Source organism: Carcharhinus amblyrhynchos, chromosome 6 (genome assembly GCF_965287045.1).
Source record: "Carcharhinus amblyrhynchos chromosome 6, sCarAmb.v2.hapA, whole genome shotgun sequence".
In the NCBI taxonomy this organism is placed as follows: domain Eukaryota; kingdom Metazoa; phylum Chordata; class Chondrichthyes; order Carcharhiniformes; family Carcharhinidae; genus Carcharhinus; species Carcharhinus amblyrhynchos.
The window spans coordinates 34,291,686-34,316,684 of record NC_137329.1 but is presented as its reverse complement, the minus strand read 5'-3'; the positions used below and the strand labels follow the sequence as shown (position 1 = coordinate 34,316,684).

Sequence of the window (24,999 nt, the reverse complement as noted above, 5' to 3'; positions counted from 1 at the left end):
TTATAAGCAGCTCCTTCCCATCGTTGCCTGCTTGTGTGTTGTAAGGGAGATTGGCATTTTCCCAATCTCAGTGCAGCTTTCTGTGAAAGCTGAAGTGAGCAATAATTGAGTCTGAGGGTGGCACCAGTGTCAGGGAACCAGGTTTGATTCCGGCCTTGGGTGATTGTATGGAGTTTGCATGTTCTCCCCATTTCTGCGTGGATTTCCTCTAGATGCTCCAGTTTCCTCTCGCAGTCCAAAGATGAGTAGCTTAGGTGGATTAGCCATGCTAAATTGCTCCTTAGTGTCCCAAGATGTGTAGTTTAAGTGGATCAGCCATGCATGGGGTTACAGGGATAGGGCGGGGTGAGGAGTGGACCTGGGCAAGATGCACTTTTGGAGAGTTGAACTGAATGGCCACTTCTTGCACTCCAGGTATGCAGGAGGAACTTAAGGAACTTTAAACATAACCAATTGAGAAAAGATAGTGAAAGCAGTGAGTAGAAGAGTTGGGGGAAATGAAACAGCTGGCAAACAAATGAAGTAAGAATGGCAAAGGACCAGTAAAAAAGTATGCAAGAAGCAAAGGATTCTGAAAAGAAGGTACTGCAGAATAAGTAACACATTAAGCATTGTAGCTTTTTTTTCTTAGACAGAATCATTTTTGAGAGTAAATGAATAATTAGAAGTAATTCTAGTATATATTTCTCTTTGTACATTAACATTCATATATTTACAGAAAGGCAATACAGGGAAAAATCCAATTGCAATGGAATCACCTCATAGCAATGTTTTTCTTTATCTAACTTCTGCGTTCAGAAACGCAGCCAGCATACTTAAGGACTCCACACACCCCAGACATACTCTTTTCCACCTTCTTCCGTTGGGAAAAAGATACAAAAGTCTGAGGTCACGTACCAACTGACTCAAGAACAGCTTCTTCCCTGCTGCCACCTGACTTTTGAATGGACCTACATAGAACATAGAACATTACAGCGCAGAACAGGCCCTTCGGCCCACGATGTTGCACCGACCAGTTAAAAAACAATGACCCTCTAACCTAAACCAATCCCTTTTCATCCATAAACCTATCCACGGATCTCTTAAACGCCCCCAAACTAGGCGCATTTACAACTGCAGCAGGCAGGGCATTCCAATCCCTCACCACCCTCTGGGTAAAGAACCTACCCCTGACATCCGTCCTATAACTACCCCCCCTTAATTTAAAGCCATGACCCCTCGTGCTAGCTTTCTCCATCCGAGGAAAAAGGCTATCACTGTCCACCCTATCTAAACCTCTAAGCATCTTATATGTTTCAATAAGATCCCCTCTTAGCTGCCTTCTTTCTAACGAAAACAACCCCAAATCCCTCAGTCTCTCCTCATAGGACCTCCCCTCCATACCAGGCAACATCCTGGTAAACCTCCTCTGCACCCTCTCCAAAGCCTCCACATCCTTCCTATAATGTGGGGACCAGAACTGCACACAATACTCCAAGTGCGGCCGCACCAGAGTTGTGTACAGTTGCAACATGACGCTGCGACTCCTAAATTCAATCCCCCTACCAATAAACGCCAAGACACCGTATGCCTTCTTAACAACCTTATCTACTTGATTCCCAACTTTCAGGGATCTATGTACACATACACCTAGATCCCTCTGTTCATCCACACTATTCAGAGTCCTCCCATTAGCCCTATACTCGACACATCTGTTATTCCTGCCAAAGTGAATTACCTCACACTTCTCCGTATTAAACTCCATCCGCCACCTCTCGGCCCAGCTCTGCAACCTGTCCAAGTCTCCCTGCAAACTATGACACCCTTCCTCACTATCTACCACACCTCTGACTTTGGTGTCATCAGCAAATTTACTAATCCACCCAACTATACCCTCATCCAGATCATTAATAAAAATTACAAACAGCAGTGGCCCCAAAACAGATCCCTGAGGCACACCACTCGTAACTGAACTCCATGACGAATACTTACCATCAACCACCACCCTCTGTCTCCTACCTGCTAGCCAATTCCTGACCAATTACCTAGATTACCCCCAATCCCATACATCTGCATTTTCTGCAGAAGCCTTCCATGGTGAACCTTATCAAACGCCTTACTAAAATCCATATATACCACGTCAACTGCCTTACCCCCATCCACCTCTTTGGTCACTTTCTCAAAAAACTCAATAAGGTTAGTAAGGCACGACCTACCCGCTACAAAACCATGCTGACTATCTCCAATCAATTCATTACTCTCCAAATAACTATAAATCCTATCCCTAATAATTTTTTCTAAAACCTTGCCCACAACAGAAGTAAGACTCACCGGTCTATAATTCCCGGGGAAGTCTCTGTTCCCCTTCTTAAACAATGGGACAACATTTGCTATCCTCCAATCTTCCGGCACTATACCTGAGACCAACGACGACCTGAAGATCAGAGCCAGAGGCTCTGCAATCACCTCTCTTGCCTCCCAGAGAATCCTAGGATAAATCCCGTCCGGCCCAGGGGACTTATCTATTTTCAAACCCTCAAGAATATCCAGCACATCCCCCCTATCAACTGCAATACTGTCTAGTTTACACCCCTGTAACCCAGTGTTCTCCTCAGCTACATTTATGTCCCCCTGCGTGAACACCGAAGAGAAATATTTGTTCAATGCCTCTCCAATCTCTTCCGGTTCCACACACAACTTCCCTCTGCTGTCTGTAACTGGCCCTAATCTTGCCCTAACCAACCTTCTGTTCTTAACATATCTATAGAACGCCTTAGGATTCTCCTTAATCCTATCAGCCAAAGTCTTCTCATGTCCTCTTTTAGCCCTTCTTAACTCACTCTTCAACTCCCTCCTAGCCAATCTAAAGCTTTCTAGTGCACTACCTGAGCCCTCAAGTCTCACCCGAACATAAGCCTCCTTTTTCTTTTTAACCAGCGAATCAACTTTTTTAGTGCACCACGGTTCCCTAGCTCGACCAATTCCTCCTTGCCTGACAGGGACATACCTATCAAGGACTCGCAGTAGCTGCTTCTTGAAAAAACTCCACATTTCGGACGTTCCCAGTCCCTGTAGTCTCCTAGTCCAACCTATGCTTCCTAATTCTCTCCTAATAGCCTCATAATTACCCTTCCCCCAGCTAAAACTACTGACCTGAGGCTCATGCCTATCCCTTTCCATCACTAAGGTGAATGTAACCGAATTGTGGTCACTATCACCAAAATGCACACCAACTTCCAAGTCTAGCACCTGGTCTGGCTCATTTCCCAGCACCAAATCCAATATAGCCTCACCTCTAGTTGGCCTATCTACATACTGAGTCAAAAAACCTTCCTGCATGCTTTGTACAAAAACTGACCCCTCTAACGAGCTAGAGCTATAGCAATTCCAATCAATATTAGTAAAGTTAAAGTCCCCCATAACAATTACCCTATTACTTTCACTCCTAACCAGGATCGTCTCCGCAATCCTTTCCTCAACCTCTCTAGAACTTTTAGGAGGTCTATAAAAGACTCCCAACAGGGTGACCTCTCCTCTCCTATTTCTAATCTCCGCCCATACTACCTCAACAGACAAGTCCTCATCAAACTTCCTCTCTGACACTGTGATACAATCCTTGACTAATAATGCTACCCCTCCCCCCCTTCTACCTCCTTCTCTGCTCTGACCGAAGCATTTGAACCCCGGAACCTGCAGCAACCATTCCTGACCCTGCTCTATCCATGTCTCTGAAATGGCCACAACATCAAAGTCCCAGGTACTGATCCACGCTGCAAGTTCATCCACTTTATTGCGAATACTTCTCGCATTAAAGTATACGCATTTCAAACCCTGCTCTGCCCCACCCCCACGATGCCGTGCATTGCAGTCCCCATCTATGCCCCCCTCACTTTCACCCCCTCTACTCAGGATCCCACCCCCTCTCCGAATCAGTTTAAACCTCCCTGCATAGCCTTTGCAAATTTACCCCCCAGGATATTGGATCCCCTCTGATTCAGGTGTAGACCATCACTCTTATAGAGGTCCCACCTTCCCCAGAATGAGCCTCTAAGTTGATCTTTCTCTACACCCCGGCTATGACTGTAATACTACCTTCTGCGCTCCCTCCTTTCCCTCTTTATGAATGATGTGCTTTGTAGCACGCAAGAAACAATACTTTTCACTGTATACTAATACATGTGACAATAAATCAAATCAAATCTTCGTAATCATAGCAAACTTTTTAAGCAGTTCTGCAAATCCAGCCGTCTTTTATTTCTCTTTTTATCAATTTGCCTTGATTATTTAATAATTTTTAAATGTTCAGTATCTGCTATTGACAGTTTCAGTACAATTACCAAGCCAACAGTGCTTTCATGCTTATTTCAGGCATTCACTTGTTTTAATTACTGTTAGGAACATACTGTAAAAATGGCAAAGTGTTTTCTGCTCCCATTACATTTTTGCACCTGACACAAACTATGAAAATGCAGAAAAAAAGATATTGGCATTCCTGATGAGGCAGCTTTTCCTGTTGCATTTTCTCTCCCTATGTGCCAGTGGGCAAGCAGAGATGTTAGTGATGTTGGAAGCTAGAAGAAAATATATCTGTTGCAATGGCTATTTTTTCCCAGTTGCAGTATATATTGCTTTATACTGTACTGCATTTTACATCTGTTTGACCACAGAATTCTTTTTCACATGCCTTCTAATGATTTTGGTCAGTTTCTATTTGCATTTTAATGTGTGCTCAGCTGTATTTTACAAATGAAGTTCTATAATCCAAAACTTATTAAGTGGTTTATATTTAATTATTAACACCATCCCGCTGCTTAACTCGCTCAGTTGAGTTTTACTGTTAGCTTTTAACTACATAACATAACATTTACTTTGTACTCTGGTTCTAAACTTCATTAACCTATCTAGTTAATGTATTTCTCATGGAATTGAGTAGTTTACTCATGTTGGGGAAGAAAGCAAACTCTCTATGCTTGTTCAAAGTGGTTTATTGTTAAGGAGGAATGGAATTCCAAAGATTCCATAGTTCTTTGAAGTAAAGGAGAGAGTTGCGCAGAGCAGTGGGTGATTTGTACATGAATTTTGAAAACGCATTTGACAACAGTACAATGTAGATTGCCTCGGAAAAGCAGCTAGCATAATGAAGGATCCCACGCACCCCAGACATAATCTCCTCCACCTTCTTCTGGCGGGAAAAAGGTACAGAAGTCTGAGGCCACGTACAGATCAGTCAAGAACAGCTTCTTCCCTGCTGTCATCAGACTTTTGAATGGACCTGCCTCATATTAAGTTGAGCTTTCTCTGCACCCTAACTATGACTGTAACACTACATTCTGCACTCTCTCCTTTCCTTCTCTATGTACGGTATACTTTGTCTGTATAGCATGCAAGAAACAATACTTTTCACTATATACTAATGCACATCACAATAAATCAAATCAAATAGACTTATTAGCAAATATGAAGCCCATGGAATTAAAGGAAAAGGGGCAATGTGGATATGAAATTATATAATTATTGGTAAATGGTTGTGTTCAGACTGGAAGAAAATGCACAGTGGTGTTTGTTTCCCAGCGACCTGTACTGAGTCTACTATTGACCTCGACTTGGGTATACAGAACGTAATTTCAAAACTGTTGATAGGAAACTCTAAAGTTAAATAGACACTGAGGAATGAGGAGAACAGTAGTAACAACAACAAAAAATTGTACTTATGTCACATCATTAATGTAGTAAAAAATCCCAAGGTATTTCAAAGGAGTGTTATCAAACAGAATTCCACACAAAACTTTGTAAGGAGATATTAGGACTGATAATCAAAAGCAAGGTCAAAGAGGTAAGATTTAAGGAGGATCTGAAAGAGAGATGTTTAGGGAGGGAATTCCAGAATTTATGTGTGGTAAGTAAAATTGGGATATGCAAGATCAGAACTGGAAGACTGCAAATATCTCAGAAGGTTGTAGTGCTGGAAAAGATTTTCAAAATAGGGTGGTTCAATGCCATGCAGGAATTTGAAAACAAGGATGATAATTTTTAAACTGAGGTAATGCTTAACTAGACAGCAATGTAAGTCAGGGAACACAGGTGTGCTGAGCGAATTGGATGTGGTGTGACACTGCAGGAGAATTTTTAATGAACATAACCAGGAAAGCTAGCCAGGAATGCATCACCATAAAAAATTCCTTGACTTCATCATCCTTGCAACTAACACCCATCTTCAATTTCTCTCTCCTTTCCAAAGTCCTTAAAACGTGTTGCTGCCTCCAGAATTTGTGTCCCCCATCCAAGGAAATTCACTCCAATCAGGTAACAATAGCATGGATGAGAGCTTAAAAGAACAGATCCTTGGGATAAGTGGAAGTAACAGTGCAGGAGCGAGAGGGGAAGCCATTGCAACTGATTCTTGGGTTACAACTGATTGATGAGAATGGAACTAGGTGAATTTTGTCTCACCCAGCTGGACAAGGACAAAGAAGGATGGAATGGTCAACTGTGTCAAAGGCTGCAGATTGTTGGAGAAGAACGAGGAGGGATAGTTGACTTTAGGAGCCATTTCGAAACTTTGGCAATGTGGAAACCTGATTGGAGTGAATTTCCTTGGATGGGGGACACAAATTCTGGAGGCAGCAACACATTTTAAGGACTTTGGAAAGGAGAGAGAAATTGAAGATGGGTGTTAGTTGCAAGGATGATGAAGTCAAGGAATTTTTTTTGCAAAGAGGTGACAGTATTAATCATTATTAATGATATCAGCTAACATGGGGATCAGGGAGGGAAGCTAGGTGACCAGCAGTTTAATGGAAATGGAATCAAATGAACAGGAGATGGGTCTTATGGACAAGATAAGCACAAAGAGGTCATGAGGGAAAATGGAACAGCAAGTGGAGACAAATGCAACTTCAAAGCTAGAACAGGGGGCATCTTAAAGGCAGTTTGGCTGAATGGGTATGGGGAAGGGAGAGAAACAGAAAAGGCAGCTGGTCTCCTGATGTTTATTCTTTCATGGGATGTGGGCATCACCGGCAAGACTAGCATTTTCTTTTTACCTTTCTCTGATTCCCCTTGAACTGAGTCAAATGTAGAGATCAAATAAGGGTTGCAGATTTGTATCCCTAAAGGAAATTAGTGAACCTCATGGTTTTTTTTTAATAACAATCAGTGATAATTGTTACATGAATATTGCTGCAACTAGCTTTATATCCTAGACTTATCAATTGATTTTAAATTCCACCAGCTGCCCTGGTGGGATTTGAACCCAAATCTCCAGAGCATTAGCCTGAGCCTCTGGATTAAAGACCAGTGGCATTACCTCTATGGCACCATTTCCCCATAATTCCCAAAAAGTTTATGAGCTGTGAGTTGTTGGAACTGGGAATGGAGGAGACAGAGAGTGGGTATTATGAAGAGTTTTTGCAGTAGAGAAAAGAAGCCAAGGAGTATCTTTGCATTCAGTGAGCAGTTATGACAAGATGACCTGATAGCATGTGGTCCAGCCAGATCTGGTGGTGAACGCTAAACCAATTATCTTCTATATCTATTCAAATCTGCATCCCTTGGATTTAAGGGAGTGGAAATGAGGGCCTTATTGGGGAATGGCCAGCAAGAGAGAAAATAATTTTAATGGGGACTAGAGCATGAAAGTTGGTGTTGAGGGTGTGCTTGATTGGATTGCTACTTGCAGCAATGTCGTGGTAAATGAAGGGATTTTGAAAGAGCACTTGTAAGTGAATTAGGAGAGAAATGTTTGCAGGAAGGGAGGATTGAGAAGGCGGAAGGTTGTGGTGTGAATTCATGAGATGGCAAAATCAAGGTGAGCATGTCTATTTGTTGGGGAACTTTTATGGAGGGAGAGTTAATGGAGGATAGCAGTAAACTCAGGAGGAGAGAGACCATGATGATTTAAGATGTGGTTGCAATAGTTGAATGAAAAATAGTTAGATATGAGAGGCTGAGGAAGCAAAGTATTGATAAGTTTTTTTATTGTATCAGGGTGGTCTGTAAAGAGCAATTTTAATTGAGAGGAAAAAGATGCTCAAAGTAAGTGAAAGTAGCAGATCATGGTTTGATTTTGTGTTAAGAGCCACACTCCACCATGCACACCTAGAGGGACAAGGGGTGGAAGAATAGTCAGGCAGAGAGGCTTATTTGAAGAGAGTTGTACCTATCAGCTAGTTTTCTGTCAAGTCCATAATGATGATTTAGTCACCCACAATGAGCTCATGGATGGCAAGAGCCTTGTTGACAAGTGAATGGGTACTCTAAATGCAAAGGGGAGAGGGGCAGTGATATCTGAACTGCTGGAAAATCCACAGTGGTATTTAAGATGGGGAGTAGATTACCAAGATTACCACTGGGCAGGAGGTCATTGAGGGAGTTGGATCAGGCATATGGGGTTACTGATTCTGAGAGGGCAGCTGGGGTTCCTGCTCATAAAGATGTGGTGATGAGTGCCTCTATGTATTCTTAGTAGGATGCCAAGGAAGCACATTCTTCAGGAGGACAAGGTTTCTTTCACTGAGGCAAAACATGATTTTCTTTCACAGTGGCCCTGATTTTATGGAGGGGCATAATAAGTCTGTAGCAGGGACCTAGGCGAGCAAGAAACTAGGAAGTTGTGGCCTGGAAAATTGTAGCTGCTGAGCCTCATTTGCATATGTGGTCCTTAACTTCCACCTGGCTGGTAGCGAGGAGCAGCATGCGCTCCTGAGGGAATGGTCTCTTGCAAATAGATAAGTGGTGAAGGAGTAAGATAGGTGCAGTTGAGGGAGAAGAGAAAAACCTGGCCAATGGAAGGCCAAAGTTTCCTTTTAGTGAAGGCCAGATAAGCACTCATAGTCCATAAAGAAACATAAAAAACTTGCCTAGGTGACTCTTGACTGCACTTCCAGCAGGCATGGCCTAGCAGGGAAGTGGTCATTGCATCCCACCCCATTCATGCTTGCAGTTAAAATAGCAAATTGGGCCACAATGTCATATTTGTAGGCGTAAAACTTTGCTTCTTCCAAATTATCAATATTCCAAGATAGTTTACCATTGCAAAACTTTTAAACCAATTTTCTGTAAGTCACACAATTTTACATATAATTCCTTCAGGGAACATAATATCCGAGTGTAGCAACGCTGCCAGAAGTTGAGAAGGTGGTGGCTTTTGTACTACACTAATCAGGGTGTGCAGAAAGTCTCTGGTGGAAAATGTTCAGATTAAAAAGCAAGCAGATAGCAAGCTTAAAAATAAACCTTTTAAAATTAACTCAATGAATTATTTGTTAAAGGTTGGGTTTTGGCGGGTAAATAGACTTATTCTAAATCTCATACTCAAACTGTGCAGAGAAGATAAATGGAACAATGCTGCCAAATGAACTAAAATCACTTATTATTAACGTCAAGGACCATGTTACTACTTTGTCATTTACTTTGTACTTATTCATTTGCAATCCACATTAAATGAGATTACTAAAGTGTTTCTGCACAGTTTAAGTATTACAGTATTACAAGTTTTGCAGTTAGATTAATATAGATGTGGTAGCTTTGAGTCCTTTTGATAAGGAGCAAACCAAAATTCATTACAGTTTATTTTTAGATAAATATTTTACATGAAATCAATAATGATTTCCATTAGTAAGTGTGCTGTTGTCTACAGTTAGTGGCAGGGAACACAAGGAAGAGACGTGTCTTGTATATTTGTTCAAAATATATTGTTTGGAAAATGCTTTAGTTCTGCTTTTTTTTGACTTGGAGCTATATTGTTTTCCTTTATTATTGTTGGAATTAAAACCTGCTAATAGCACTGAGTGTACCTGCACCTGATAGACTGCAGCAGTTCAGGAAGGTGGCTCACAAGTACTATCACCATCTCAGGGTGGCACAGCAGCATGGTGGTTAGCACTGCTGCCTCAGAATGCCAGAGACTCAGGTTCAATTCCATCCTTGGGTGATGGTCTGTGTGGAGTTTGCACATCCTCCCTGTGTGGGATTCCTCTGGCTGCTCCAGTTTCCTCCCACAGACTAAAGATGTTCAGGTTAAATGCTAAATTTCCCCTTAGGGTCCAGGAATGGTGTAGGTGAGGGTAGGTTAGCCATGGTAAGTGCACAATTATGGAGATAGGGTGGGCCTGAGTAGGATGCTCTTTCAGAGAGTTAATGCAGACTTTTTGGGCCAAATGGCCTCCTCCTGCCCTGTAAGAATTCTATAAATTAGGAATTACAGGCAATTGTTACCATTGATTTGATTTATAAATTACAGTAACTTATCAATTACAAGCATGGGCCTGTTTGAACAGAGATTTGCATTTCAAGATTACTCGAGGCAAGAAATGCCTTGCCTACAACTTTCACATCCTATAAATGAATAAGAAAACTGGATCATCCCTCATCCATCAGTGTTCGGGGAATACAATACAACCTGTGCGCATCTTAAACCCCGATATTCTGGTTAATCTATGCCGTACACCGTCCAAAGTCATTATATTCTTATATCCTTTTTAAATATTAATTAGATTTCCTGTTTTTGGACAAAGATACAGCAACTCTTTATAAGCTTCAAATCAATTTAGTATTTCATCTTTCAGTGAGATATTAAATTGAGACCTTGTCTGCTCTTCCAGGTGGACATAAACTATCCCATAGCACTATTTTAAAGAACTCATCCCAGTGTGCTAGCCAATACTTATCCCTCAACCAGCATCACTAAAACAGATTATCTGGTCATTATCATGTTGATTCTGATGGGAAATTGCTGTACGCAAGTCAACTGTTATGCTTTTAAATTGTAAATTGACCTTGCTTCAAAAGTATTGCATTTGTTGTAAATCACTCTCGGGCATCTTGAGGCTATAAAAGGGGCTTTACAAGAGCAAGTTATTTTCCCAATATACAATTTTGCTACTAATTTAGGCACAGGAAGTATAATTGTGTGGTTGCAAGGAGAAAGTTACAGGGAGGAATAGGTGAGCCGACAACACTAGATTGAGATTGAGTTCAAGTTGGGAAGTGTGAAGTATTCCACTTGAAAAACGGATCAGAATATTTTCTTAAAAATTGTGATTGTGAAGGAACTAGGAGATTTAGTTGTCCGTATATAAAACTCAAAAGCTAATGCACAGTAAAAAAAAAATTCAAAAAGGCTAATGCAGTATTGGTCATTACCTCAAGGGGATTGGAATTGAAGTGTCAGAGGTCTTTCAGTTGTACATAACTGTTGTCAGATCTCATTTGCAGCATTGCATTCAGTTTTGATTACTGAACTTTAGATCGATTGGTCTTTGAAAAGAGAACATTGAATTATAGAACTTTCGGGTGGTTACAGCATAGATGGAGGTCATTCAGCCTGTTGTGTACATGCTGCCCCTCTGTAAGAATGACTCAGTTAGTCCCACTCCCCTGCCTTATACCTGGAACTGTATACTTTTTTTCTTTTTCAGATTATTATCCAGTCCCTTTTGAAAACTGCAATTGAATCTTTGACCACCATACAATTAGGTTAGACCCTTGATTAAAAACAAATTACTGCAGATGCTGGAATCTGAAACCAGAAGAGAAAATGCTGGAAAATCTCAGCAGGTCTGGCAGCGTCTGTAAGGAGAGAAAAGGGCCGACATTTTGACTCCAGATAACCCTTTATCCTTTGACAAAGGATCATCTGGACTTGAAATGTCAGCTCTTTTCTCTCCTTACAGATGCTGCCAGATCTGCTGAGATTTTCCAGGTTAGACCCTTGCTACCAACTGCAGTAAAAAGAATTTTTCCCTAATGTTCCCCTCTGGTCAATTTAGAATTCTGTTCTTTATTTTATATTGCCTCTCCTTGTTCTTACAACCAAAATGTATCACTTCACACTTTGCACTTAGGATTACAGTGCAAGATTTTTACTTATGGATTTTACCTGATACCAGTTGGTGACTAGAGGCCTTTATTAGATACATATTAGAGATCAATACAGTGTAATGGTTTACAGCTCCATTTTGTCATTACCTGCATGATCACTGGGCAGAATGATGTGTGATATCTGGTAGTTACTTTGGTTAGGCATGAGCCCACTTACACAAGCCAGATATGTTCCTTACTAGGCGGGCGGGTGTTATGTTCCGTAAGCTAGTAATCCTATCTATTCTTCTATGGAATCTATGGTTCTAAAGCTTGTATTTTTAGAGACAGACCCAAACTGAAAAGGGAAACTGAACCTTCTGGTTTCTAGGGAAACCAAGACTCAAACTGAGAATGGAAACCAAAACATCTGGGGAAACTGAAACTGGTTCTAACTAGACAAAAGGATGCAGAGTCAGTTGAGTTTTGACCTAAGTGGTGCAGTGCAAGTAGAATGAAGAAGATAGAAGCTAGTTCCAGGAAATTGGAAAAGGCAATCGCTGCAGCTGATTCTGCTAATTGAAGATAGCATTTGTGGATTACTACCATCGAGACCATTGTAAGAAAAGGTGAGGTGAGATTTGTGTGCTGCTTTTGGGAATCAGGCTGAATCCTGGAAGAGGAGGTGCTGGAATTCTTTGTAAGAAAGACAGAGCTTTTAAGAACTTTGGGACTGAAGTAGATGATGCAAATGCTGAGTGGGCTGCTGAGTAAGTTTGTGAGATCTGTCTTAATTGAATCTGCCATTTAATGAGCAATTTGTAATCAATCACAATGTGTCTATTAATTTGTGTTTAATTTTTATGTTGATTTTGGGTTTGATTGTTAAAGTTTTAAAAAGTGACATCTTGTCCATTGAGTTTTCCAGTGAGGTCATTTGGGAAGTTTGGTTCTTTCACATTATTGGTCACCACGGGAATAATAACTATCTGCACAAATCAGATGACTTTGTCATCTCTATTTCTGCATCCGTTCACAATTCTCCACGTTTTATGGTCCGTAGTGTTAGTTATCTGACTCCAGTCATCCTGTCCATGCTAGTTTAAGCTTGTCTGTTTCATATGTCCAGTTTTCTCTCCTCGTAGAATCCCCTCTCCCAGCCCCCTTCAGTCTGGCGCAGCAAGTGCTTGTTCTTAATTTTCTGAGCTTACCTTATTTTATCACTCCTTTAACAGGCAATTGTTATCATCAAAGTGCCTTACAAGTTGCAGTTACTTGTCAATTACAAGCATGGGCCTGTTTGAACAAAGATTTGTATTTTAAGATTACTCAAGCTCCAATATTATTAACAATAGAGTTTTCCTGAAACAGAAGTTATTAGATGATTAAATAAAAAGACCATTCACAGATCTTTAATAGGCTAACAGTGTACAGTGTAGGTTCAGCAGAATGACTGGGATTTAAAAGATTAAATTAAATTGTCATGCATTCCAGTGTGTTCAGATGATCTAATCTAGGGTTCGAATTAGTAAAGGGATTTTATAGGGTAGATGCAAAGGGACTACTTCATGATGTTTGGCAGTGCAGAACCTGAGTATTGCTGAAAAAGACATTTTGTTGAAACTTTTCATCCTGTGCTCATCAGGACAAGTGCAAGAATACAGATGACTGGCGAAACAACAACTTTATGCCATGTAGAATCATAGAGCTGTAGAGGTTTACAGCATGGAAACAGGCCCTTTGGCCAACTTGTCCATACCACCTAGTTTTTTACCACTAAGCTGGTCCCAATTGCCTCCATCTGGCTGAAATCCCTCTATTCCAATTTTACCCATGTAACTGTCTAAGTGCTTTTTAAAAGACAAAATTGCACCTGCCTCTTCTTCTACCTCTGGCAGCTTGTTCCACGCTCTTTGTGAAAAAATGGCCCCTCTGGATCCTTTTGTATCTTTCTTCTCTCACCTAAAACCTATGTCCTCTAGTTTTAGACCCCCCCCTACCTTTGAGAAAAGATGTTGACTATCTACCTTATCTATGCTCCTCATTATTTAATAGGCCTCTAAATGATCACCCCTCAGCCCCTACACTCCAGAGAAAAGAGGAGTCTCAGTCTGTCCAGCCTCTCCTTGTAACTGAAAGCATCAAGTCCCAGTTACGTTGTGGTAAATCTTTTCTGCACTCTTTCTAGTTTAATAATATCCTCTCTATAATAGGGTGACCAGAATTGTACACAGTATTCCAAGTGTGGCCTTACTAATGTCCTGTACAACTTCAACAAGACATCTTAACTCCTGTATTCACTGTTCTGACCAATGAAACCAAGCATGCCGAATGTCGTCTTTACCATGCAGTCCATCTGTGATTCCACTTTCAAGGCACTATGAACCTATACCCCTAGATTTCTTTATTCTATAACTCTCTCCAATATGACTTGTCCTGATGGATATTGATGAAAATGTTCAATAAAATGTTGCTTTTTAGCAATATCAGAGACTTTTTCCTTTCATAGAAGAATCAAGAGGCCAAATGTTTCGGTCTCCAGATTGTAGAAGACCCCACAGGGCAAAAAAAAACTGCATGGCGGGATCCTGTGGAAGTTTTGATGTGTGGACCTACATGGGAATTGTCTGGGAAATTTCAACTTCTGATGAGCAATTCACCTGCTCCCCCGGGACCGTCTGTGAATTTCTCCAACTGTTGAGTTAGAGTCACAGGCGTTGCTGTTCTTACCTAGATAATTAACCAGAAAATATTAAATAGTGTAAAATCTAGTCTAACATCTGGGTAACTGACCCTCCAACTGAACACAACCAACCTCCAGAGGTGACTACCCCCCTGACTTCTCTCCTGATAACCTGACTACCCTCATGATTAGAACTGACTACCCCTCCCATCTTGAGTGAACTAACATGACTACGTCTAGCCCAGTCGACTTTTCCCTGACCTGAGTACCCTCAAGATCACCTGACTAATCCACTCCTCCCCCACCCCAATCTTATTAACCATCTGACTCCCTCTGACCCCGATCACCAGACTACCCCACTCCTGACTTGGCCAAACTACCCCTCAGAACTCTGCTCACCAACTTGCCCGAACCACCCTCTACCATGACCTGACCACTCTACCTGGCCACTCTCCTGACCATCCTACTTGTTCCCCCACCGCTACCCCGCCCCCCCCCATGCCCCCCTCAACCTAAGTACTACCCCAATCTGACCACCTGAATAAACCCTCCCTGGCCTGTCGTGACTATCCCTCTCAACAACTCAACTTCACCCTTTGTCTCACCCTCCTGACTAGCCATCTAGCCACTGCACCCCCCCCACCCCTTTCCGGTCACCACAAGACTACACCACCCCACCACGATCTTGAACTGATGCATCTAGCCACCCCTGACTAATGTCCTGATCTGACCCTGACCAACTCTTCCCAAACTGACCATTTTACTCTCCTGATCAAACCCAGCACCCTTTCTACCACTGACCATTCTGTCAACTCAACCCACTATCTCCGCCTGAATTGGCAACCCATGAGCATCTCTCAACCACCTGACTAACACCCCAATCTGGCCACCCACCTTACCCACTTACCTCTTCACCCATTCACTCATTCATCCCTTCATTCATCGATATTCAAACTGGACCTTTCAACATACCATACAACAAGCTAGTGCCAGTGTAAGGAGGATCCTTCCTTGCACTCACATTACTCCAATAGCATTCCTTGACAGACACTGTATTGTGTACTTCTGTTAAAACTGGGCTTGGAAGGCACTGATTGAAATGCGCAGTACCATCATGTTGAGGGATTTATGAATGCAGCAGCAGTCCAATGATCCTTGCTGCTGCTTAAAAGATTTGTGACAAGAGGTCAGAAAACCTTTAAAATTGGGTCTTGCCTATTAAGGAGATCTTCTACCTCCACTCTACCTTCTTTCAATATCCCTTTAATTCTATTGATACCAAAGGATCTATTTATTGCTTGAATATACTTTACAACTGAGCATCCATAGCTCTCTGGGTAGAGAATTACAAAAATTCACTATCGTTTGAGTAAAGAAATTTCTGTTCATCTCACTGCTAAATGGTTGATCCCTTGGTTCCTTATTCTACTATTCTGATCCAGCATTCTAGATTCCCCAGCTATGGTAACTAGTTTCTCAGCATCAAACTGTCAAACCTCTTAGGATTTTACGTTACACCTCTCATTCTTATAAAATCCAGGGAACACGGACCTGCTCTGTCCAATCTCTCCCCATGGAATAATCCCCTCATACCAGAAACCAGTCCATTGAAGATTTGTTACACTCTCTCTAGGTTAAGTATATTAGGAAATGGCGATAGACAATAATCTCTCCCTCAATGTCATTAAAATGAAGGAGATAGTCATTGATTTCAGGAAGCTTAGTGGATGACATGCCCCTGTCTACATCAATGAGGATGAAGTGGAAATGGTTGAGAGCTTCAAGTTTCTAGGTATCCAGATTATCAACAACCTGGCCTGGTCCCTCCAGGCACCATTATAGTTAAGCAGCCAGCATAATGAAGGACCCTGCGTGCCCCAAATATACTCTCTTCCACCTTCATCCATCAGAAAAAGATACAAAAGTCTGAGGACACATACCAGCCGACTCGAACAGCTTCTTTCCTGTTGCCATCAGACTTTTGAATGGACCTACCTCGCATTAAGTTGATCTTTCTCTACTCTTTAGCTATGACTGTAACACTATATTCTGCACTCTCTCATCACCTTCTCTGTGAAGGGTATGTTTTGTGTGTATACCATGCAAGAAAAATACTTTTTATTGCATACCAACACAAGTGACAATAATACATCAAATCAAAAAAGTAAGTTTTATTTGTAGGTTTCAGGAATAAGTTCTAGTTTAAGATTAATATTCTTTATTTGTGCGTTCAGAAATTGAAACCTGGGTCTTGTTTCATTTTAGAGTGGAACTGTTTGTATACTTGCATTTTAATTAGGTTTTTTGACCTTTGTAATAGTTTAGGTTTTAAGCTTTAAAAAAACAAAGCACAGAGAAAACTATACTGTTGCCTAGCAACATGGGTCCAGAGAGGGAAACCTACAAAAACAGAACAGCAATTTTTAGCTCAGTTGGTGATTATGCTCTCAGGTGAAGTGAGCCGTTTAAGTCTCTCTAGCTGGATTCTTGAGGAAAAGAAGTCTAAGAATCTTAGATGAGTTGTTCTAACGTTAAAGCAACATGTGAGCTCTGGATCTCAAGGGAGATACCAAGTTGTCAGCAGTCTGCTGGGAGAGGAAACAAAAGGAGAAAGGTTCCAAGAAGAGTTTTAAGTTAAAAGAAAAAGTCAGGAATCTGGAAAAGATCAGTTAAGTGGAGCCAAAGGCGAGGTGAGGAAGAAGGCTCCCAGTTTAAAGAGAGGAAACTGCTTGATGCAGACTTTGAACCAAATGAATTTACGAGAAGTCAGAAAATCAATGCAATCAAATTCTGGTGACTCTTTCCGATGGGCCTGTGAAGCAATAATGTTCTGTTGGTACAGTTGAAAAACTGAGAGAGCATTTGTATAAGGTATGGCTTAGACTCGAATTCCATGAAAGGCAGTGAAAGCAGAAACCACACAATCACTGTGGATGATAAGGGAAAGGTTTTTCAAGTTTTTCTTTTTGAATATGCAAGCCTGCCTCATTTGTTGTACAGTGATTTATTTTCTGGAGGGATTCTTGCTGTGAAGAAACTCAAGGTAAGTTTATTGTAAAAAAAAGTTAGAATCCAACTTATTGTAAAAACATACTTCCAAATTTCTTCAGACACTGAAGCAGAGAATATTCACAGGAGTACCCTCTTAAAAGTGTACCAATCAATCCACTATTCACATTGGCTTGTACAACCAGGGAGATTGTGTCAGGGTCTCCTGGATCCATATCGCTATATCTACTATTGTTTGCAATTGAAGAAACCCTGACATGATAATGAAAATTTGTACTAATGAAATGACTAGATCATCCTAATTTTTGAATGAATGTTAAATACTGTAATCAAAAAGAAGCAAAATGTTGGTTCTGGAATTGCTATTGGTTCTATCTTCACCAACTCTCCTGATTTAAGTGTGAGCAAATATTGCCAAAGTCAATAATCTTCCCACAAATGAAAACAAGATGTTTATTCAGGAGTTCCCATCCAAACCATACTGTATAAATTAATTCTGTGCAATATTCTCAATCATTGAGTGTCCGTTCCGTGATATTGTCAACTTTGTGAACATTTGTATTGCTTGTTTCCTCATGCATCTCCTGCTAGTAAACCTCTTCGATAGTGGTATCCCATCTGTTCTCCACTCAAGTGTTAGTTATAAGCCATTAATATAATGTATCCAATACTATGAAAGGACTTGACCTGAAACACTAACTCTGATTTGACTCCAGAGATTCTGCCAGACTTGAGTATTTCCATCATTTTTTGTTTTTATGTCAGATTTCTGTCTTCTATAGTATTTTGATACAATAGTAATAAACAGCTTGTTTACTGACCCTCTTTGATAGTATGGATGGCTTCAACTTCATGTGGTATGGATGCTCGGGATAAAGGGAACATGTGTTGCAGGGAATGTTACATTATTCCAAATGTGTTTCAAATATGAACTCAATCTTTGGAATCGACTTTGAATAATATGTAACATTAGCACTTGTTGCACTCAGGTAACTTGTACTAGGTTTAGTGAAAGATAATTTACTTGGTATGTTAACATTCTCTATTCATATCAATTGAGTATTTTCCAGTCAGCAGGGAGTTGATGAGCTCAGTTGGCTGGATGGCTTGTTCGTGATGCAGAGTGGCACCAATAGCATAGGTTTAGTTCCCATACTGGCTGAGGTTATTCATGAAGGCCCAATGTCTTAACTTTGCTCTTCACCTGAGGCATGATGATCCTCAGGTTAAATCACCACCGGTCAGCTCTCAAAGGGGAGACAGCCTGTGGTCATCTGGGACTAAGGCAACTTGACCTTATTTTCCAGTAAGAAAGCCCACCAATGCCTCTACTTTCTCAAGAGGCTAAGGAAATTTGGCATGTCCACTACAACTCTCAACATCTTTTACAGATGCACCATAGAAAGCATTCTTTCTGATTTCATCACAGCTTGATATGGCTTCTGCTCAGTCTAAGACCACAAAAAACTACAAAGAGTCGTGAATGAAGCTCAGTTCATTATGCAAACCAGCCTCCCATCCATTGACTCTGTCTACACTTCCTGCTGCCTCAGAAAAGCAGCCAGTATAAACAAGGACCCCACGCATCCGGATGTTCTCTCTTCCACCTTCTTCTGTCAGGAAAAAATTACAAAAGTCTGAGATCACGTACCAACCGCCTCAAGAACACCTTCTTCCCTGCTGCGTCAGACTTTTGAACAGACCTATCTCAATTAAGTTGATCTTTCTCTGCACCAAATGACTTAACACTACATTTTGCACACTCTCCTTTCCTTCTCTAAGTATGGTATGCTTTGTATAGTGCAAGAAGCAATACTTTTCACCGTATACTAATACATGTATACAAATCAAATCAGACCAGTATTTTCTATTTTTACAACCAGTATCTTCTGTTTTTATTTTAGATTTCCAGCATAGCAATACTTTGCTTTCGTATTAGTTGTTACAAATAGTTAAAGCTAAAATATTCTTCAACTTAACGCAGTATTTGCTTTGCAGGAAAATTGAGGTGGCTCAAGATTTCCAAAAAATGCCTTCACAGCGTGCCACCGTCAGCAATGCTGAGGTCAAAGTGGTGCCTCACACCAGGGTTGATGATGAATTTGCCATTCGGGTATGTAGACATTTTAAACATCTTAGACCTTTGCATTAATGTGAGACTCTCAGTCTGGTATTATGTTACATTTGCTCACATTTTCTTTAGAGAAATATCATTTAAATGCATGAAATATCATAGAATCACACAGTATGGAAAGAGGTCATTCAGCCCATTGTGTCTGTACCAACCACAATCCCACCCAGGCCCTATTCCTGTGACCCCACATGTTTATCCTGCTAATTCCCCTGACGTTAAAGGGTAATTTAGCATGGCCAATCAACCTAACCTGCATATCTTTGGAGTTTGGGAGGAAACCAGAGCACCCAGAGGAAACCCACGCAGACAGGGGGAGAAAGTGCAAACTCTGCATAGACGGTGACCCGAGGCTGGAATCGAACGTGGATCCCTGCCGCGCTGTGAGGCAGCAGTGCTAACCAATGTGTCACCATGCCACCCTCTATTTACATGATTATAATGTATAAGGATTATTATGGAGGAACTGGATGATATTTTGAACTGAATAAACTTGGTGTCTAGTATTTAGTTGTTATCATGCAGAAGTGATCTCTACCAATGGATAGGATAGCATAGAGAAACAAATTGCCTGACATTAATTACAAAATGGGATAACTCCTATTCTGTTTTTAAAAATCAGTAATGAGCTTGTTAGCACTATGGTCTTTTTCTGAAAATAAGGTGAGCCTACATCAAAGGTGGTGCATTTAAAATATTCAGTGTGTGTAACTTCCAATATATACATGGGACTTTGAATAAGATATGGCTAGAATTCACCTTGAAGCAAAATTAGCAAAGGGTTTTTAATGACTTCCTGCTGGTTATATTTCCAATATAGGTTACATTTTGTATTTTATATTTTTATGTACCTGCTGGTTATATTTTGGTTTCAATATAAAAATTCTGTTTCTTTCATAAAAATAAGATAATGGCCTGGAACATTCAGTCTTTGGGGAGGGGATTTCACGCAGGAAGTACCCTAGAAGATATGCCAGGGACTCCCCGGATGTCTCACATGAGGACTACATAGGAATTGCCTAGGAAGTTCAAACTTACGATGGGCTATTTCTCTGCACTGGGACCCCTCCAATACTCCAATTTAAATCGGAGACTTCTTAACGCAATAGACACCCAGGAAAAGTTAGAAAGATTAAAACTGCTTCTAACTCCTGAATAACTACACTGACAAATCCCAACCCCCACCTGAGCCCCCATGGGACCCTCTGACCTACAACCTCCTGGCCAACCCCAGGAAGAGTGTTAGTTAAATGTTTGCTTCTGATCAAGTTATACAGTCTTATAACTGTAATATGTTGAAGAATTACAATTTCGACTCAATTAGTACAATGCTGTCACACCGTGTTGAGAATAAATTCAAATATTTTCTGAACTATAATAATGAAAATCCATCCGTGCACCTAAGAATATTGGGCCAGGACTTTTATGAAATGGCAAGCACAGTCAGATTGTCACTTTGTATCTTTTCACTTACTTTTGTTGAGAACTGCACATTTCTTTTTGGATTCAGTGGGTAGGATGTGGGAGAAGGGTTGGTGATTTTGGATGGACATGTCAGATAGCAGATATACAACTGGGCCAGTTGAGAGGGTAGTTAAAGGGCTGGATAATTCATTCAGGAGTGTGGGGGATAGTCAGGGGGTGTGGGAGTTGTCAATCAGGAGGATAGTAAAACGAGTCATCAAGGAGGGGGGTTGGCCAGGAGGTTGTAGGTCAAAGGGTCCCATGGGGGCTCAGGTGGGGGTTGGGATTTGCCAGTGTAGTTATTCAGGAGTTAGAAGCAGCTTTAATCTTTCTAACTTTTCCTGGGTGTCTATTGCATTAAGAAGTCTCCGACTTAAATTGGAGTATTGGAGGGGTCCCAGTGCAGAGAAATAGCCCATCGTAAGTTTGAACTTCCTAGGCAATTCCTATGTAGTCCTCATGTGAGACATCTGGGGAGTCCCTGGCATATCTTCTAGGGTACTTCCTGCGTGAAACCCCCTCCCCAAAGACTGAATGTTCCAGGCCATTATCTTATTTTTATGAAAGAAACAGAATTTTTATATTGAAACCAAAATATAACCAGCATGTACATAAAAATATAAAATACAAAATGTAACCTATATTGGAAATATAACCAGCAGGAAGTCATTAAAACCCTTTGCTGATATTGCTTCAAGGTGAATTCTAGCCATATCTTATTCAAAGTCCCATGTATATATTGGAAGTGACACACACTGAATATTTTAAATGCACCACCTTTGATGTAGGCTCACCTTATTTTCAGAAAAAGACCATAGTTTTGATTTAATTAAAGAGTGGCTTTCCTGAGGAAGTATTGAATATTTTTTCCTCTAAAGGAAGGATGAAAAATTGAGCATTTAGCATGTTGTGGAATAATGCAAGTATGATTGAAGTCATGTTGTATATTTTTAAAATGTTTTCTTTCAAGCACTTCTTTTAAATCAGGCTTCATCAAGCTTATTGATATAATAACTTTTAAAATCTGTCAGTTGAGCTGAACTCTTTCAAGCTGCTATAATCTTCAAGGTCCCAAAATGAAATGTTTTGCCTCGTGCTGTGGTTTTCAAATGACTACCATTTTGAACTGGTTTTTCCTCTGTTCACTCCTTTTAGATGTCCAGTTGGTTTTTGCTCCCAAAAAACAAATGATTTAAAATCAAACTTTCAGAAAATAGTGGCAAATGATGTAGATCTTCTACAGAAAGCATAGATTTTCACTCCCAAGATGCAACTTATTCGTTGGAACTATACTGGTGAACGCAGTGATGTGGATTTGCATTTTTACTCCCTGGACATTAATCATAGTCTGTGCAAAATAGATGCAAATTTGGCAGCGAAATTCACATGCTCCTCGCAGCACCCTTCAGATTTTCCTTTCATTCATTTTCAAAAGGAAGAAAAGAGTAGATTTTGTTAATAGCTTGTGATCCTTCTTTCCAAATTTGCTTTCCTGTGCTCTGTTCAAAAAATTTCCAAATGTCAAGCAGACAAAAATCTTCCCTGGTGTTCCAATATTTAGAACACCTGAGTTTGCCTTTAGCGCAGTGGATAATCAGTTCCCTAATGTTTGCAGCCAATATCGCCTTCCTCCAAATCAGGTAGAATGACAGTCATAAAGGAAATTTCCCAGGAACCTATGGGAGGATATCAGATATAATCTTCCTGGAGATGGTCAATTAGAAAGCCACTTTAGGAGCCCTGCCCAACCAGGGACAGTTGCTAGATTCCACTATTGGGAAGTCCATTCAGTGCAGCCCACAGGTTGGGCTGTCATTTGTTGTTTTGCAGTGTAAGAGCAGTAGCAGTGCCATAGAAACACCTTCTGTAGGAAGACAGTGGATATCTTGCAGCAAGAGCTGAATTAGTTGGGACAGTAAGGCTGCCTTTGCTCCAATTCCAGACTCTTGATGCAGTAGCAGCCCACGGGCTGTTGGAACAATTGCAACCTATTTCCATAATAGAGACCAACTGCCCTATTAAGTGCCCAAATTGGCTACCTGCTGCTGCTGGACAGGTTACTGTTGCTAATGGGAGCCCACTTGCAGCAGATATGCAGTCAATCAAATTTTCCATGTCCCTGCCTCCAACACTGGAAAAATTCACTCTGGAAAGTCCACTGTCTTGCTCTTATTGCTCAACACTGTTGAAATCCAAACCAAGTTGCAAGTGGGTGGGCATACACGGCTAAATCTGCTATCTAAGAAAATGAAGCTGTGCTACTGCAAACATGGTTCTTAAAAAACCTCTATTATTGAAAGTGGCTGAAGAATCTAGGTGCAACATCTGGCTCACCAGTATTCTAATACTTCAAAACTGCGGAACAGGCAATGAAGTAATTTTAAAGTCTAGTTACTGTTGTAATGTAGCAGCCAATCTGTGCACAGGAAGGCCTCAAACAATGAGGTAACAACTATATGATTTACTATTGTTAGTTGAAGGATCAGTATTGTCAGCATGGTCTTGAGTGGCTCCTTGCACTTCAAATTGTATCATTTAAGTTTGCATGAAGGATAGAAGTTGGGACCTCAGTTTCATAAATAATCTGAAAGGTGGCACCTCCAACAGTGCAGCACTTCCTCAGTATTCAGCACTGAAATGTCTACATAGATTACATGCACAAGTACATGCTGTGGTGTTCAAACCCACAAATATCTGTCCTACACAAGGGTGCTACTATTGAGGAAAGACTTGCATCTTGTCAAGCTCCAGAAATAGCCTTTATCCAAAAATAGTGGAAAGAACATCTTAAGTTTTTTTTATTGAATTACTCCCCCATTTTGAGTCAAGCTGGATATTAAAATTTGCAGCTATAATGACAATTGATGGTACTACCTGTAACTGGTCAACACCCAGTTCCAAGCATCGATGAGTATTCTGGCCATACCCAATAAGTGACAATGAATTTCGATGGCTAAACGCCAGAGTGAGGGTAATAGGGACCTTGGCTGGAGCATCTGTTTAAAAAAAACACTTGAGCTAATCCTCAAATCAGCACAATCTCCAAGCCATGACATAGCTATAATGAAAGAGCAACTATGGGCAGTGTAAAACACCGCACCAGTCTTCTGGTGTAACGGACAGTTCCAGGAACTCCAACATTGTTGAACTACAAAAATGACTCCTTCCATAAAATTTGCAGAAGTACATCTGCATAAAAAATTAACAATAATGTTTTCAGAAGTTCCAATACTTTGTCTGGTGGAAGCTGTCCAGATTTCCATCTTTATGTTAGACAACTCAGTCAGTTCACAATAAAGAGACATCCGGTACGCTCTACTGAAATCAATGCTGCAGCTTAGCAGTCAATCCAGATTTCATTCTAACCCTCACTCCATTTGACTTGGATGTTTTTGGATAACTTTACATAAAATAGAATGGCTGGATATGCAGAGCTGACACCTGAACGTAAAACAAAAAATAAGTTTAGATTGAATAAAACTTCAAATTACTGCTCATTAAAGGTATCATGAGGAATATCAAGCCTTAGGTCCAGGTGATCATGAAGCATGCAAAATTTCCTTTTTGCAATTAGTACAGTAATTATAGAAACAGTTTTTTCACTGAAGTATGTCTTCTTAGTTTTGAATTGAGTTAAAGCTCTGTTCTGTGAACAAGCTGTGTAATGTTTTATGAGTATGTTTACTTTTTGAACTTTTCTTTTAGCAAATCTATAGCTTTGGCCAAAGGTTGGGACAAGGCAGCTATGGGGTAGTGATTGAGGCTACACATAATGGGACTGGCAAGAAGTGGGCAATCAAGAAGGTCAACCGGGAAAAGGTAAATTATTCTTGATCATTGTCTTCTTTTAAAATAAGGTAGTTTAGTTTTAATACAAAGCTGAATTAATAATCTTCATGGAATGTGTAATAGAGCATTTTCTGTAATTTAAAAA

The 24,999-nt window shown here is 40.6% G+C and overlaps 1 protein-coding gene across 12 annotated transcripts in view; it reads left to right on the top strand.

Moving 5' to 3' along the window:
• The window catches only part of stk33 (serine/threonine kinase 33), a 172,993-nt gene that overhangs the window by 84,278 nt on the left and 63,716 nt on the right, over window positions 1-24,999 (top strand). For 5 of the 12 annotated variants that reach the window (XM_080190182.1, XM_080190188.1, XM_080190183.1 and 2 more), the window contains 2 exons: window positions 19,469-19,583; window positions 24,771-24,884. In XM_080190182.1, the coding sequence (XP_080046308.1) occupies window positions 19,469-19,583; window positions 24,771-24,884 (229 nt within the window). Of the gene's footprint in view, window positions 1-5,094; window positions 5,176-6,341; window positions 6,698-12,529; window positions 12,549-16,703; window positions 17,333-17,483; window positions 17,505-19,468; window positions 19,584-24,770; window positions 24,885-24,999 lie in introns of those variants that run through there. The other 7 variants (XM_080190181.1, XM_080190192.1, XM_080190184.1 and 4 more) reach the window with 6 other exon arrangements.